Raw genomic sequence first — 17,622 nt, forward strand, 5'->3', positions numbered from 1 at the left:
ATGCTGACCTTGACCTTTCTATCGTTAGGTGTGAGATAGTAGAATTTTCTTCAAACACTGCTCCTTGTTTGAATTTTTCTAGAAATTGTGTGAAATCCAATGACTTTGGCCCTAGTGAAGGAACAATTTCTCTTCACTAGGAGTAGGATTTTTTAAATCGCCTCTATAACCAGTATAGAGAGACATGTCCCTCCCTGTACAGGGGGTCATTTGTGCCTTGTGCAGTGAACAAGACTACATGAGCAGCTCAGGTGCCTCTTTTCTGGGTGGCCAAAACCAGGGGAAATAAATCCCACCTGAGTGCTGGCTAATTGGTGAGATGAGCCTGGAAGTGCTGCCACCATTGCATATCATGATGGTAGAGCAGCGCTGAACTTGCTAGCCTGGTCCGTGCAGGGGCACTGCCTGGGGCCTGAGGCAGAGAGGACACTGAAGAAGGTGAGGCTGTTGACACTGCCTCAAGGAGAAGGCTGATGGGTCGGGAGATGGAAATTACTGAGAATCTCAGGAGGCAGACCCCGGATGAGGGTTCAGGTAGGAAGTGACAGTGAGGACTCTTGTTAAATACCTTATTTTATAGTGCATACTTTCCTCCAGTGAACAGCAAGTATCTGTCTACAGCCAACTTTTCTGGCTCACTTTCCATGCATTTTTGTGCAGCCAAAGTTTACTCAGCAATTATTAATATTAAGCAAATTTGAAGTTTGTTGTCAGCAAACACTCTCAGCAGAGACTGGAGTATTAGTGCCTTCTTCTGTGGCTGAGCTGCGAAGAAGGGGTTTCAGGAGGTATGTGAAATAAATGCAGCAGAGCAGCAGTTTGTACAGTGGAAGCTTTTAAAATGCATGACATTTTGAGGGAATTTTTTCAGATTGTAATGTCCAAATAGATGCAATCTGCTTATGGGCAAGACATAACCAGAATATAAAGGAAGATTTGTCAGATGGTAAGGGTTCAGAGGCTGTTGCAAAGAATAGGGTATTTTTTTTTTTTTTCTCTTTGTTGGTGGTAGATGGGATTAAAAGCAACATGAGCCAATTGTAGCAAATCAGGAGGTTCAGGTTAGATAGTGAATAAAGCTTTCTCTTGCTGAAGGAAATGAAGCAGGGAAATTGGCTGTCTGAGGAAGATGAGGTATCTCCATCACTGGAGAACTCTGAAAAGAGATTGAACAAATATTTGTCAGAAGTGACACAGCTGTAGGTGACCCTGCCTTGAGGCTAGGGAATGGATGAGGCCCTTCCAGCCTTATGATCTGCTCCTTCTGAGATGGATTATCTAATTCAGACAAGTCTGTTGGAATAAACACCACAACAATGTGTTTCTCAGACTATTGGACTACTATGAGTACAAATAGTCAGCCTAACGGACATGAGTTTAATGCTTCCCATTTAATTGAAGTTTGTTTCCTAAAATGAAGCAAGGAATGGAGGAATCTATTTAGGAAGCCTATTCTAAAAATCTGAGTGTAAAACTTGCTGCTTCTAATATTGCAGACTGGCTCATATAGCACTGCCGTTTTTAAAGAACTGAGCAGGAGAGGGGAGGGTTGGTTATTTTTCAAGTGTGACTTACTCTATTCAGGACCTGAGTAGTTTACAACAAATCTGTGTGAATTACAGCATCTTCCTGATACTGCTGGTGCACAATGCCTCTTCCCTGCATGCTGCTTGTGCTTCCCTTGCTATCTCTCCTTCTCTCACTGGATTTTTTGAACAGAACCTAAGGTGACATGATGCCTTTTTACAGAAGCCACCTGGACCAAAGCTGTGTCAGCTGGCTGGGCAAGTGCTATTCCCAGCATCCAGTCAGCTTCCACCCACTCAGCATCTGCTCCCCACAGTTTCCCATGGTGTGTGTACTGCAGTTTGGCCACGGTGATCTAGGCAGCCTCCTCAGATCTCTGTGGTTTTGTAGTTAGTGCCAGATGGCCTTTGGCCACCAAAATCTGTGCTTGGCAGCATCAGCTGGGAAGTGACAACAAGGCTGCTCTCGCAGGGAAAACGATGGCTGCTGGGACGGCAGAAGTGCTGGTAAAATCGGCAAGTGTCATCCTCACTACACCCTAGGTGTCAGTATAGGTACACGTGTTGGAGGAAGAAGGGGTTCCAGAGTGCCGGCGCCACAGCCTGTGAAAGATTTGGTGAGTGAATTTGGCAGTGACTGGTGAGGCCTCTGTCTAAGAAGAAATTGAGATTGCTATAACCACTGCTTGGCTTGGAGGGATGTCCAGTCCCAACAGCTCCAAAACAGCCAGACACACTGCTTGTACGGTGGTGGGGCCTGGGCTGGGACAGGGGGAGCCAGCTGCAGAGGCAGCAGCTGACAGCGTGCCTTGCAGGCTTCTGTGGTGAGGCTGCTGACGGTCAGCACCCTCCTGGGGCAGTGGGGATGGGTTACTGGTGTGAGCCTTCAGAAGAAAGCAGTCACCTGTATCTGTATGGGGACTGAAGCTGGGCATTGGTGAGCTGCTGCTACTCTGCTCTGAGCCCAGGACCATGAAGGTCCACATCCTCAGGCGAGTGCCTGGCACTCTTCTGAATCAGGAGGAGGGGTTATCCCAACAGGGCGCTTGTCTTGTCTGTAGTGGCCAAGACACGGTAGATTTACAATTGATGGCAACGGCTCTCATCAATGGGCCATGCTTCCGGTGTGTGAAAGACTGGCTGGTGTTGGTGCTGGGGCTCCAGCTCCTAAAACAGCCCTGGGATAGCTGCAGTGTAGACGACAGAGAATTGTGGCATGCCCTCTGTGCCCGAGGTATGCAAGGATCACCTGCTGCTTTTCTCTCCCTTTTTGAGCAGGTGGAGAGGCCAACACAACAAGATCAGGAGCCTGGGGGTAGGCACAAGCTTCTGACAGGAGATTAGACAAGGATGGGAACAAACTGGAATGTTAAAAACATCTGTGAGGATACTTCTGTGACTGATATTGCCCTGTCTGTGGCAGTGCATGATCACATCATGCATTCATGACCACATCAGTGTCAATGTGGTCCTGAAGAGCCAGGTGAAGCCATGGACATGGAGACAAATCCCCAAACCATGCTGCTCCCCAAAGCACTGGTGCTTCTCTCCCGTGCAGCTGAGGAAACTGGGCTGCCCTGGAGGGCAGCAGGCTGGAGCTCACACATGGATTCATGGCTATTGTCAAGCCAAGGAACTTCCACCATGTTTGCATTTCCTGCCTCTGTCTATAGACCAAAAGATCATGAACAAATATTTCAACAACAGAGATACAACATCAGATAAAAAAAATACCCTCAATAAAAACTGTGTTAACACAGCCCCACATGTATCACATGAGCTCGTAAGCAGAGGGGTTGCACTGTCTTACCTTTCAACAATTATTTTTAAGCCTCTTTTTGTGTGTGTGTGTGTGCAGAAACTTATTCTTAGCTCCAAGTTTTGGAATTAGGTGACCTGAAAGACGGGCCTTGTTTGCATCCCTTTTCTCCAGCATGTTCATATATTCATTACAAAAAGGTGGCTATTTCCTTCATCTGAACATATTTTTTCACCTTTATTTCCTTGGATAGTCTTGCTGTTTCCAGCACCCTGTTGAGCTACACATGACAAACTTGAAAACGTGCAGTAGAAAATTCTTTTATGTGATTCAAAGACAGACCAAAGCAAGTGCTTAGCTGGAAAAAGAAGAGAATTTTTTTTCCCCCTAAGAAATGGGATTTTCACAGGGAGTGTGGGGTATTTCTAAAATTCATTGGTTTTAAAAGGTCAGAGCAGCAAACTTATTCTTGCATGACTGTGTTTCAGTGTTCAAGTGTAGTTGACATGCAGTTGCCTCCCTTTGGAGACATGGAAAATCTAGGTCTAAACTCCACTACCCGCAGGTGTGGTCTGCTGATACCTGAGGTGCCCTAAAGTATCCTGCTGTTGTTTGCAGGTCTGTGAGGCCTGTGTCATGCCTGGGTGCAGGTGTATCTTCCAGGATGAAGTGAATCACAGCCCCTGATTCCAAAGGCTGTGTTGGACAAATCCCTCTTGGATGTAAAGGGAGCAGACAAACCCAGCACACATATAGGTGTTTCTATACATCTAAATTTTGTGTTTTCATAAGCAGCCCTATTCTGTCCCATCTGCCCAGACAGTCTCTGATATCTCTCTTGTGCTCCCAATCTCAGCCTCATTAAGCTGGGGTTATGATGCAGCCTTGGCAGTTTGATATTTCAATACATTTTGTATCGCTGTCAAAGAGCAACTGAGCTTTCTTCTTTTTAGGCGGAAGGGTAAGTGAAATGGTCTCTCTTTTTTGCCTTTAGAAAACAAAGTATTCATGAATTGGACACCAAAAGTAGGCTTTCTTTTCTTGAATCCCAAGAAAGCCAAGTACTACATTTTCTGTGCTAGCAAGACAATTAGCTTCTTGTAGGGCAAAATGTAGCAATTGCATTGGCAGGAACTTGAGAGATAAGTGGCAAGCTACTTTAGAGCCAAAGAGAGGTCTTACATCTATGGAAGTGTTTGATTTTTCTTTTAATAATGTAGCTTCTCAAGATGATTACTTGTCAATCACCTTACATGTAATTGCAGCTAGGTTAATAAGATCAAGAAATGATGGATACCAGGAAAAATGGAAAGACTTATGTGAAAGCCTGTAGGAAATATCCATGTCTGGAGCACCCCTGGCTGTTTCCTTCTACTTCACTCAAAATTCCCTTTAAAAATAAAGATCTTCAGGATCTGTTTGGTTATTAGGCTTGTGCATGTTAATTTTTGATAATATTTTGGTGAGTTGCATACCTAACAAATGATGTTTGAAGTCTGTTTGCGAAATACACCCTCCTAATAAACAGAACTTACTAGTTAACTTAATAATTTACTAAACAACGACTTTCCTTTTCAGACAAAACTCCCCTGATGGTCGGGTAGCTCTGGCACAGACACTTGTCTGCACTACAAAGCAAGCTGGGTGCTCAGGAGTGTTCCTGAAGATGACTGGCTCATGGCCGTCCTGAGAAATGGAATTTCAGGTGCAAGTGCCGGGCATGAAGCTGCTGCCTTCCCACTGCCTGCCCCAGCTCAGAGAGGTGACATCTGTGACACAGATGTGCACGGGGGGCTGGCAGCTGTGCTTTTGAGCCCAGAGATTGTGCCTGCTGGGGTCGGTAGCTGGCTGCCTCTTCAAATCAAACTCCTCAGTGATGCTGTTAAAAATGTGCGATGTCAGTTGCAATGGGGAAAACAAAGTCAAACTCAGTATAGGCAAAAGTGCTTTTTCTCTAGCTTACAGCACATGAGACACCTGGATGCACAGACTCTATCCAACTTCCTTGGGATCCACAGCCCCACGGCAAAGTCCATTGCAGCCGGATGACTGTGGAACAGTCTTTGGCAGGAGGTTCTCTTCCACACCTTTGTTTTCCCTGCAGCGTGTTAACTCCACCCTGCAATCACGCTGCTGTGCAGAGGAAGGCGATACTCAGTAACCGTGTGTTAGATCCAGACTCGGGCTGTGCCGTAGTTCACTCGGAGCATCCCCCGAGCGCTGCGAGCGGGGCAGCGCAGTGCCGGTCCGCTCCCTGACCGCCGAGCGCCGGCGCTGGGGCCAGGACCGGGCAGCCCTCGCTGCCTCCTGCACCGAGGGTCTGTGCAGGCGTGTGACATTCCCCCTGCCGCCAGCCGCTGGCCTGCCGAGGAGGGAAGGCTTTTCTTTAGGAGAGCACTCCTTTTAGCTCGGGTGACAGCAGCCTGTGGGTTTCGTGCTGGCGGTGGCACTTCTGTCCCTCATGGTGCACATACACATGTGAAAGCATAATACACTTCACCTGTCACTTCTTCAGTTTGCTTGACGTTTTCCCCTGCCATTATGATGACAGAAAGGTTGATTTCAGAGTGCCACCAAATGCAGAGTGCCTTGCAGAGGTACAAAATCGTTGAGAAATATGGTGTGGATATGTAAGGAGCATATTAGAGGGCACATCAGCCCTCATCCAAGGTATGCTCTACCTCTGCTGCTGTTTCACATCCTGCTTCTCATGTTTGTTGTGGCTTTCGGTTGAGGTCTGAGGAATGCACATTCTAATCTCTGCGCTGCTGCCAAAGTCAAACTGACCCACTGGATTGAAGATAATGGTTTACAGTAAAATATTAATCCAACGGTATTAATGGGAGAATGTGTGAAAGAGGGAGAAAATAGAGAGGACCAAGAAAAAGCCACTAATCTAAGTTAATCAGCATCCAGACGCTACTGATTATTGTAACTACAAAATGCAGATTATAAGGCAAGTTTTCAAACAGCCTTCAAAAATAGCTCCAAATTTTGCACGCCAAGAGACTAATTCAAAGATAGTTGGGGACATTACTAGAATTTCTCAGTACTTTGTCCTCTCAAAAGTACTCTACTTCAGAAGATACCTTACAAGAAGTTCCTTTATTATGAAAATAACTGTAATCTCCAAATAGAGTGCAGCTGACCCAGATGACCTTCACACTTTGTGGAGGTCTGTTTTGGGACAACAGTCTGACACTGACACCCCACTGACTTCGGGTGTCAGTGTCAGACTGTTGTCCCAAATGTAGGCTCGTTTCCTGATGCACGACACCAATTCACACACCAAGGTGAAGTATTTCCATTTTTCATTCTAGTTAGTGCAAAGTAGTGAGCCAGGTGGTAACTCTCAAAAGGCTGGTTCCCTGGGCATCAAAACTTTACATTATTATGTTTTAATAACAAAGGCATCAGCATTCATTGGTTAGAGATGGCATTTTTAAAAAATAGTACTCAAATCCCTATTTACTGTTTTAATCTCTTGTTTCTCATGCTAATTAGCCTGCCTGTGGAGGCTTTCCCCCTGCATTTGGGTCTGAGGTCTGTTTTAAGTAGGCAGTCAATGAGTCAGTGATTGCAATCTCCCACTGCCGGAATTACCTTTCCCCCAGTTAGTGCTCGGTTTTGCTGACTTCACTCCCAGTGGCTCCCAGACAGCCCATTCATCTTGGGATTAACTTCCTTCTTCCTTAAAACAAAAGATTAGCCAAGCATACAGTGTTCACAGTGCAGTTGTTTAATCACAACTGTCCCGCTTTAGCTACTAAAAAAAAAATAAATTTGCAAAGTTTGATTCAAACCTTGAGGGGTTTAATATTAAGACTATCAGACTTATGTGTCAATGACAGACTGTGCTGACTCTATCAGGATCCATCAATAATGACTGATTTTCAAAAGAGGGAGAGGAAAAGGAACAAACTTAGATGTGGAAGGAGGCAGGAGGATGTCAATCAGCCAGGAGAGTCAATGGGAGCTGCTCAGTGCTCTCTGTGCCCCACAAGCTTTTGCATGCCTGACTGTTGCTGAGTGCCAAGGCTGCCCTTGCTGTTTGCCACAAGGCTCATGTCAGGGTGAACTAAGCTGTCAGTTTTGGGGACCAAAGCTGCCTTATTCCATACTCGTGCCCATCCTGAGGGTAGAGAGCAGCAAAGCCACAAGTTTGAAGTTGCTCTTGGGCTGCAGCAGCAGCAGCTGCTTGTTGTTCCCCAGCCTGTGGCAAAAAAAAGGGCATTTGGTGTCTTTATTGTGTTTCCTCAGCTGCTCACCTCAACAAGCTGCTAAAGACTGGGAAGGTCTCAGCAGTGGTTTCTTTTGGGAACACTGGTGACAGCTGTGTAAGGTGTTAGGAATTCCAGCTGAGGAGCTTGGGAGTTAATGCTGTCACTGGATGGTGGGTTTTATCTGGCTTTCCCTTGGTTTTGCCCACACAACCTTTCAGTTGTCTTGGTGCCAAGTAGTGTCTGTCTTCGTGTGCCTTGGCTGTATTTGTGAGTGGGCTAGGTTTGGTCCCGATAACACTGTTGGCACCTGACAGCCACAACAGTCACTCCAGCGTCTGTAGGAGAGACATGGCTTATTCCCAGCCAGGACCTCTGGATGTGGAGGACAGCAATTCTTCCTTTTACAGGAGGGTTGAATCTCCTGCTTGGGACTGTTTTGATCTGTAGACTGTCAGAACTTGTGAGTCTGCTTTAGGAAATGAGGAGGTTTAGAAACTGTCCCTCATGTGGCTGTTTTATCCTGAGAGTTGATCTGGGGTTGCCGTAGGGGTGTGTGCCTGCCTGCCATCCCAAGAAGGGTTTGGCTGGGGAGGGCAGTCCAGCTGGGCAAGGTGAAGGCACCCTGTAACGTGTGATGTGTCCTTTCTGCATTAAGCAGGGTACTGTTGGTCAGGACGCTGCAGCCCAAGCTTTTGCGAGGCTGACACACAAGCACAACCCCACTGAGGGACCATGCTCAGCTCTGCCTGCTGTGTGCCTTGCTGTAGTGTGCTAGAAGGGCTTGATGAATGTGGCAGCATGTGCTTGCTCCAGGCAGATCCGCTCTCCTGGGAGGCCCTGCTGTAGGTCTGAACGGAGCTGCTGGTGTGGAGCACCTTTGGTGTGCTGGCCCAGGCTGCAGAGAGAGGGACAGCGACTGCTTTGGGGACAGTGCCTTGCTGAGAGGTGCCAGGGTGTGGTGATTGTGAAGGTGGCTTATTTGCAGTCTGTCAGTGTCCAGATGCCTGTCCTGCCCTGTCACGTGCCTGCTGGTTTGATGGTATTGGGGGACACAATTCCAGCCAAGTGCTTAGTGCACAGCCCAGGAGGAAGTGTGGGTCAGTCCTCCACACTTCTCACTTTTATTTGGTCGGAGGTGCCCTGAGTCCTCTGGGTGAAGGTGGAAGCCATGGTTTGTGTGGGGGAAGACTGGACTCTGAGGAAGGCAGGGAACAGCGGTGACACCACGTCCCCAGTGTACAGTCTCTGCCAGCCAAGAAGCCCCAGCTCTCAGTCCCCTTCCTGCCCGTGGGCTCTGCCTGCGTGGTGGGGAAGGGTACGGCCTCCTACCCATCCAATTAAAACCACAGATAACCTGCTCTTCAGCAAGCAGTGAAACTGCTGTACTGAAAAATTAAAGGATTTTGATATGTGACTTGTGTGTATATGCAAGCAGCAGACCAAGACAACCATGCTTAATTTTGCAATCCTAGATTAACTTCTGTGAATCTAATTGGATTATTTTTTTTCTTTCTGCCAGCTTCAAAATGACTGTCCAGTCATAATACAGAAATGTTCTGAAATTGGAAAAATAGAGAGAGTATTTTCTTGTTATTCTGAATTTAAAAAGTGATTATTTTAATTTCTCAGATGCAGGCTTAGCAATAAACGAATGAGGAATTGCACTGGAATATGTATGAACAAAAGGAAAACTCTAGCTGACAGACTTTATTTCAATGGTCAATTCAATTTAAAACCCTCAAGCTGGAGGCGTTCGCCTCATTTTCTATCTATTGAAGAAATAAGCTTGTTGAGGCTTAACCCAGCAGTCTAGCAGCTTGGCAGGCTGTTCCTCCTATAAAGGACTGAGATAATATTTCTAGTGGCATTGCAAAGGTGAAAGTCATTTGTGTGGAACTTCCTATTCCCTTGGAAAGGTCATTGTAAAAAGCTTTGGAGAGAAACAATTTTTTATTGTAAGATCCACTGGAGGGTCACTCTGCTTGTTGCAAGTTGTTCAGGCATGCACATGTGATTTCATGTTTTGTTTCTTAGTGCTCTTTTAAATTAATATCCAGAAATCGTTTCAAATTGTGTGCAAAACAATTTATAAAGGAATAGGAATTTTGTCCCCTCCTTCCCAAAAGTTATTTTGTTTCTTAATTGACAAAACTTGCATCTTTATAAGTGTAGTTGCAAGGAGACAGTGTTTTATGCCTCATCTCATAGAAATGCGTGCCATTTGCAGTCATGCAGTGTACAAAATGAATATGGGGGATGCAGTATGTTAGAAGACTTGAGTACCCCAGTGACAAGGGATCTTGCACCAGATAGAAATGAGGCTCAGAACTTGTCATGCAGGAAATTAACCCACAAAAGCTTCCTAAAGCTGCTCTCTATGCTAATGTGTTTTAAGTAGGCAGTGGAAGCAACTGGAAGACCGTGAAATATGAGGGGCATTGGGAGGAGTGGAGTGGGTATTTCCAGCACCACTTTTTGCATCTGGAAACCATGCTGGCTGTGGCTTTAGTTTTTATGGATAGAAGCCCCACAGGTGGGGAAAAGAGAGGGGGAATTATTAAAAAGATATCTTCAAATACTGTGATACGTGGGAAGAAGCCATGGTGTAGTGCAAGCATCTTTCACTTGGAAGAATCTTGATGCACGTTAGAAATGTGATTTGTAGTAAAACTGCAGTGAAGCTGAAGTAGAGGCACTGTGCAAAACAGTACCCTGGAACAGACCCTGGAAATTCAGGAAACCAGGTTGAGGACCTGATTTCCTAAAACCAAGAGCAGATGCTGAGGTGATGTGTAACAATATAGCACAAAGTGGCCTTGCTTCCTGCTGCGGGTTACTAGATGCCGCTGTGGTGCTGAGGAAGGCTGCTGAGGAAAAGGAGAGAAAGATAAACAGGGGTAAAAATTAATGAACTGGATTCACAGACCAAGAAATAATAAAATGAGGAGGAAAAAAAAGTGATTAATAAGGTAAAAAGTCGAAATTAGTCTCTCTCCCTTAGGTATTTGAGATGTTCATATAATTTTCTAATCGTGTTTTTTTCCCCACAGCTCATTCATGGTTACATCTTCTACTCACAGCAGCAATATCAAAAGTTTATATTGAAGTGCTGATTCACAGAAGCATAGAAATTAGTTGAGTAGGAAGGAGTAATTTAATCATATAATATCATCTATAGGTGATAGCCCGCATGGGATTAAGGAAGAAGATCTCCTGGCAGTGTAACAGAGGAAGAGAGCAATGTTTGTAGATGTACATGCAGTAAAATAGAGACTGCTGAAAAATAATTTTACAGTGGATGAACCTGAAATTTATCCAAAATCAGATAATTAAAAAAAAAAATTGGCCCCAAGTGAAAAACAGATAGCAATTAGAAACAGTGACTGTATATTGCATAGGACTCTTATGAAATACTACTTGAACAATAAAAGATATCAGAAGATTTAGTGTCTACTTAAGCAATAAAGCAATTTGAGATAACTCTTCACAGAAATCATTTGGGTGTGTAAAGGATGAACATAAACCAGCTTGTTTCTTATTGATATTTGCAATGGTTAAACAAAACCCAGGCACAAGGACTATCTCTGCACTTAAGCTGAAATCTTGTATTTCCCCTCAACACTCTAATGTTCTTCACTTTTTGATAACTGGAATTCAAAACAGAGGAGTGAAAATAGAGTCATTAGAAAAGATTCCTTTATTCTTTTAATATCTTGTCTTGGATAACCCAAAATTTTAAGTCAGTTTTTTGTTTGTTTGGGTGTGTTTCTTTGGTGTTTTGTTTTTGTTTTGTTTTGTTCCTTCCTTGTATTTGTGAATGACAAAGAAATAAGATGCGCTAACTGTGGAAAACTGGATAGCTCAGGGGCACAGTAGTGCAGTCTGAATAGTGACAGCCTTTTACGTAAAGTTGGTGAGGCAGGGGCTTTGTTTTAAACCTTCTGGGAAGTGAATCCCATCATCTTTCTCCATACAGGAAGATCAACAAAATTAACTTCGTGTTATAAACAACTCGGTACATCACTGTGGTGAGGAACCCACAGATTTAAAGTACTGTGCATGAGCCAAATCCAAGTGGCTCAGGACCTATGCAACTCTGAATGTGTTTTTGCTGTGTCTATGTCTAGAGAGAGATAGATCACCTCAGAAGAGGCTGTAGTCTGTATGGGAAAGGTGGAGAAAAAAAGACAGACAACACACACACACAAATTCCTCCACTGCACATGGTGACTGCTTTTCTTTCAGGAGTTTTACCCTATCAGAAGTGGTTTTGAGAATTAAAAAACCCATCAGCTGCAAGGAACAGGAGAGATGTGGAACAATCATGGAGGTGGTAAAGACAAAGCTTACAGAGGAAAGAGTTGTGGCCGGCACAGGCAGAAGGGCGGGAGCTGAGTGAAACCTGAGCAATCTGTGCAGGGACAGGCTGTCAAAGCAAAGATACGGGTCCATAAATTTATAATACGAGGGTCAATTTTAATGTGGAAGAAAGGGAACAAAAGTATAGAGTACAGAAGAAAGGCAACAGGGTAAAAATAGAGGTAAAATAACATTTGAAGAGTCTGTCTTCAGGGGAGGACAACTTGTTGATTGGTGCAATCTTCAGGGAAGTATGAACTCACTCCAAAGCGCTGGCTGCTTACAGAGAGCAAAAACCTTCTGGATATGGCCTGGATACACGTAAGACAGAGTAAAGTCTTGCAGACTTGAACAGCCACAGTCATGGGAATTCTGGTAACTGCTGAGAGAGGGAGGGAACGGGGCTTGCTCTAGTAAGACCACAATAAATTTAGGGATTGGAGAGAGTCAGAAACCCAAAGGCAGGACAGGCAGGGAATTAGGATTGTAAAGAGGGCATCTTTGCAAGGGCATCATTACACAAAATAAGGCTTTGAGGTTGCGGGATGGTTTAGAGAGGCTGAGGAAGATGGAGGTAGGTCTTGAATACATCACTAAGGGTTTGTTGGGAAGACTTTGTATTGCAGAACATGGTGTGGGTGGGCCTAGTACAGGATAGGTGTGAATGGGGAGTTGCCATGGACAGGTCAAGAAATGTCTCCAAACCCATTGTAAAAGCAGCAAAAACTTAACATAGAAAAAAAAAAAATATTGTCAAATGGTGGTGTCAGACTAGCAAAAGTTTTTATTTTCATGAGAAGACTGGTAATTTCTGATTGAGTTGAGTTGTTTTAAGTAGCCAATTCTCTATATTGTTCCTGAATTTGAGCATGAGGAAAACATACATCTTCATCAATCTAGTGGCATTTGTTGGAAAACATTCCCTGTGTTTAGCTAATGACTTAATTAGAAAATCAGTAGTCAGCTGGCAGTGAATGGTGAGTCTTTATTTAACAGGAAAGCACAGGAAATTAGCCATCCATCTGTTTTTTCCTGTTAATTACCTCTAAATATTAAAATTGAATACAGCCTTCAACCTGATTGGTAGTTTGAGTGGTAATAGTGGTGTTCACATACTAAAAGGAAGCCACCAGTAGAAATAAAGATGATGCACCTCCTGTATTTTACAGCTTTCATCCATGTTTCTGAAGCACTGCTACCTGCCTATGACAGCTGCTGTGGAGGTCACACTCAGCATTTCCAGTCCTTCAGCCTCACTTAAGGCTTTAAGTGAGCATCATTCTTGGCAACAGAGTTAACGGAGCTGCTGTTTTCCCATGAGAAACATGACTGCATACAGCATGTCAGAGCAGTGCTGAGCTGTGAGGCTGGTCCCACTTTGAGGTTTGCTGTTTGTAGGGTCCTTGGACTAGCTGACCTCCAGAAATCCCATCCAACCTCAATTACTCTGTGTGCCATGTGCCCTTAGGAGCAGCAGTCAGAGCTGGAAGCATCTCTCATTCTGTTGGTTTTCCCCTCTGAGACACCTTTCACCAGCACTGTCACTCCCACTCTTTCCCTTCTCCTAGAAAATCCCCCTGTGCAGCCCACCCCACGGCTGAGCCAGAGCCCCAGAGACAGCCCCAAAGAACCTGGCTGGGGTTCAGCTTCTGCCTCCGCTGAGTTCCTTGGGGTGGCTCAGACAGACTTCTGGGGCAGTCTTGCACAATTACTCTTCCTTTTCTGGTCATCAGAGCAGCTGGGCACCCTTGTGCACCCAAGTGACACCAAAATCTACTCTCTTCTAGTCATAACTGCCTGTGTGTCCTGTTTTCTCCGCCACAGTCAACCTCTTTCAGAACTGTGCCAAGTCCTTGTTCTTTAATAATAAGTTCTATTGCACTTTCTGAAAGGAAAAAAAAAAAAAAAAATTCTGCAACACTTCTTACAAATGCCACATTTTTATTTTAATTTCCAGTTTGGTAGGGTTAGGTTTTTAAAATTTTTTTAAAAATTAAAAAAATTTTTTTTCCTAATAGCTTATGTACTCTGGGGACCTGTTTTGGAGACTTTATTGAGAGGCAGGGTCAGGACACAGTTCCCTGATTTCAATCAGCAATTTCCACCTCCAACAAGCTGCAAAAACGAAAAACCATAATGGATGCTTGTCTGTCCTCACTAGAAGAAATTTTCAGTGTCTGAGATAATTTTCCTCTCTTTTTAGGCTTTAATGTTTGCTAGTAGTGAACCCAAAAGCATCTGGAGGAGACAACTGCAACAGTAGCTTCAAAAGGACAGCTGGAGCTGAGCCTCCCAAACTCAGGCAGGGAGTCCTGAAGGAAGAATCCCGCTCCATGTGGGTAAGCAGCAGGTCACGCTCTTGTCACCTTCAGACTTGGTTTATGCTCAGCTTGTGGCACTGCGTCTTTCCAGCCAAATGCTTTCTTTCACCCATAAGGATGTCATTTCTCAGTTCCATTTGCAGTTTATTACTCACGTATTACTTACACTTCCTTGACTCTTGATAAGAAAAATTATTGTCATCTTGTAAATTTTCAAAACATTTTTAAGAGATGGCTTCCAGTGTTGTTACAACACTTTTTCTACCTCTAGTGTTTGTTTTGATGGATTTAGAGCTGCCGTACTGTGGTTTTCACTGTTACTGCATGTCAGGTTGACATATGTGGTATTTCCTCTGTTGTGTACTGGTGTAATTCAAAAAGAATTTGTCCAAAAAAATGGACAGGGAAGAAAATTAGGGTGCAAGCCAAGTAATAAATATTTAAATACTGCTTAAGAGTTGCTAATGGACAATACCAAATTCTCAGTTTTGATTTTGATTTTGCCCCTTCCCAGACTGATTTCCACAATATTTGAATAACAAAATTTTAACTTCCATAAGCACAAAAGATGGGATACAAACGACTCTTTGTCTCTCAGGACAGGGGAAATAGGTCTGTGAAGGACTCCCAGTGCAAGAAATCCTACCAGAGCACCTGACCATAGGTTAAGTGGGCAAGATTGCCATTGCAAATTGTGAGATGACAGCAAGGCATATGTGCAGACTGCTATTTAAAATAAATTATTTTACTTAATTTTTTTTTATGATATTCGGGAATAATTAGGTTTTAGATGATGTTTTTGAATTTCTATATATTGCTAGCCTGCTGAGAAGACATCCAATTGTCTAACTTCTTGGAGGTAAGATCCATAGATCCTTGGGGTTGTGCACTCCAAGGGTTGGGGGTTCCCTACTATCAAGACTTAGGTGAATTGTGGCACAAGTGAATAATACCACCCGAGAAGTAACTAAGGCAGGAGGCCTGGAGAAATAGGGTTAGCGGTATGGAAAGCGTGACCACTCAGATGTGCAGTTAGTTTCATAAAATATGACACTTGCTAGCTGCATCCTCTCAATTGCCAAAAAATCTGCCCAGGTATCTGCCCAATACCTTGAAAGTAAATCTGGAATATTACACAAAGAGAGCCACTTACACCATTCCTTTGGGCTATGAAATGGGATCATTTCTAGATGCAATGAACTGAACTTTACTTTGTGTTTTGGGAGTGTATTTCTGAAGAAAGGAATAGTATATTCTGCCTCAACCCAAGGTGGAAATGGTGGTAATTTTCCTCCTAAATGGCTGTTAGAGGTTCCTCAGAACATCACAGCAAAGAGGTACTGTTTAGCTGTCATGACCATGAAGTGTTTATTAATTTTTGAATATGTATTTATGGAGTTCAGTTTATACAGTACATAATTTAGATTCTTGATTCTTAAATGGAAAAAGTATAAAAGTGAATATTTTTTTTTTTGCCTCTTGAATCATTGATTACACAAAATGTCTTAGACATTGCTACCTAATACTAATAATATTTTTTGTTGTTGTTTAATTCCTAAAAAATCTTATCCTTTGTAGAATAAATTTATTTCAAACCCTTTACCGTGAGTAACACTAGAGATTAAAAAATGGCATAATGAATTACAGGCTGAAGAACAGTCAAGCAAATAGGCAAACACAAAAATCCCCTTTATAAAGGGAAACAGTGGCAGAATCAAATCATTTTGCTCATTTTTAAGGCCAGGAGTCATGCCAACGTCGTCACCTCTCAGTTATTTTAAGTATGTTCTCGACACCTGATGAGCTTTCTAAAGGCCAGCTTGAAATCCTCGTTAAAGCTCGTGTACAGCAAAGGGTTGATGAGCGAGTTGACATACCCAAGCCAGGTCAAGAAGTCTGCTACTTCTGGAGAGACAGTGCAAATGTGGAGGCCCACAAGCAGTTCCTTGATGAAAAAGGGCAACCAGGACAAAATGAAAGCACCTAAAATCAGCCCCAAAATGCGAGCAGCCTTTCGTTCTCGCGTCGTGGAGATCTGCTGCCGGTCGCCAGCCGGGTCCAAGTCATTCTCGAAAGGAGGGATCCTCACGGATGCGTTGATTTTATCAAACTCTGTGGTTGGGTCAGACGTGGAGAAGTCCGAGACGCAGAACGTCTGTGTGAGCTTGCAGCTGGCAAAAGAGTTCTGGCTGTCGGTGCTCCTGTTGCTGAGGTGGCGGCTAGAACCCCGCTTTTGGTAAAGGCTCTTTGCAGCGTGGTAAATTCTGTAGTACAGGATCAGGATCAAAGTCAAGGGGATGTAAAATGCCCCGAATGTGGAATAAATAGTGTAGATGACGTGGTCGTGCTGAATGCGACACTCACTGGGAATACTGATGCTGTGGTGATTTCTCCAAAACAAGGGGGGCATCGTTATGAAAACTGAGATAGTCCACACGGTGACTATCATCAGCCCAGCCCTTTTTGCCGTTCTTTTCCTGGCGTATTCGATAGCGTCTGTGATGGCCCAGTACCTGTCCAGTGCAATGACACACAGATGAAGGATTGAACACGTGCAACAGGTCATGTCGACGCTAAGCCAGATCTCACAGATGAAGTACCCCAAAGTCCATTTATCTATCATTATGTAAGTGATGCTCAAGGGCATGACGAGAACAGCAACAAGGAGATCTGTCACAGCCAGTGAACATATGAGATAATTTGCCGGCTGGTGGAGCTTCTTGGTTGTGGAGATTGCTGCAATTACAGCAGAATTCAGCAGCATAGTCAAGGTTGTGATTGTGGCCAAGGTCAGGGTAACGAGCATCTTTTCAGTTACTGTTTTTGGCTTTGCAGCCACACTGGCTTCAGTGGTGCAATTTGTGAAATTCATTTTCCCCTCCAGGATGCAAGAAGTTGGTAACGAAGGGTTCCAGGTTCAGAAGTTATCCATTAGAAAGAGATGCTCTATGTGCAATTGAAAAAAAATTTTATAATCCCATATTCAACACAGCAGCAAAAAAGCTTCCAGGTTTCTTCCTGTTCATTGTTTTTCTAAAAGATAAAAACACATATGTTAGTCAATCTAGGATAATCCTACCTTTTGGTAAAAAAGTTTTGCATTTCTACTATTTTCATCTGAAATAAAATGTTGGTTTTCCCTTCTCTTCTCTCCTCTTTTCTCTGCATTGATTTCTTTCTTCTCTAATGGGCAATTTGGGCCAGATTTCCTGCTGATGTGAAATGGTTATTCCTTCTTTGGTTTCGGACATTTTACTTATAGTAGGAGACTGGACTAAGGGACCTCCAGAGGTCCCTTTTCACAAATATGTCCATGATCTTTGTGATACTGATACCAGGAGCTGGTCCTTTTCCTGCTTGTTAAAATACACTCCAGCAGATGAAGAGCCGAGAGAATTTGCCTTTTCATTTTAATTGCTATATGAGAGGCATCA

General features: G+C 43.8%; 1 protein-coding gene and 1 long non-coding RNA gene across 3 annotated transcripts in view; one reads left to right on the forward strand and one right to left on the reverse strand.

The window, feature by feature from the left end:
- Positions 1-320: 320 nt before the first annotated feature.
- Positions 321-4,240, forward strand: LOC120750657 (uncharacterized). The gene is made up of 3 exons (XR_005700092.2): positions 321-438; positions 1,750-2,143; positions 2,805-4,240. It is a non-coding gene; the product is annotated as an uncharacterized LOC120750657 (long non-coding RNA).
- Positions 4,241-15,735: 11,495 nt separating this feature from the next.
- The window catches only part of HTR1E (5-hydroxytryptamine receptor 1E), a 34,406-nt gene continuing 32,519 nt past the window's right edge, over positions 15,736-17,622 (reverse strand). For both annotated transcript variants that reach the window (XM_040060697.1, XM_040060696.1), the window contains one exon: positions 15,736-17,221. In XM_040060697.1, the coding sequence (XP_039916631.1) occupies positions 15,966-17,060 (1,095 nt within the window). In that variant the 5' untranslated portion in view covers positions 17,061-17,221 and the 3' untranslated portion in view covers positions 15,736-15,965. The remainder of the gene's footprint in view (positions 17,222-17,622) is intronic.

This window comes from Hirundo rustica, chromosome 3 (genome assembly GCF_015227805.2).
Source record: "Hirundo rustica isolate bHirRus1 chromosome 3, bHirRus1.pri.v3, whole genome shotgun sequence".
Taxonomy (NCBI): domain Eukaryota; kingdom Metazoa; phylum Chordata; class Aves; order Passeriformes; family Hirundinidae; genus Hirundo; species Hirundo rustica.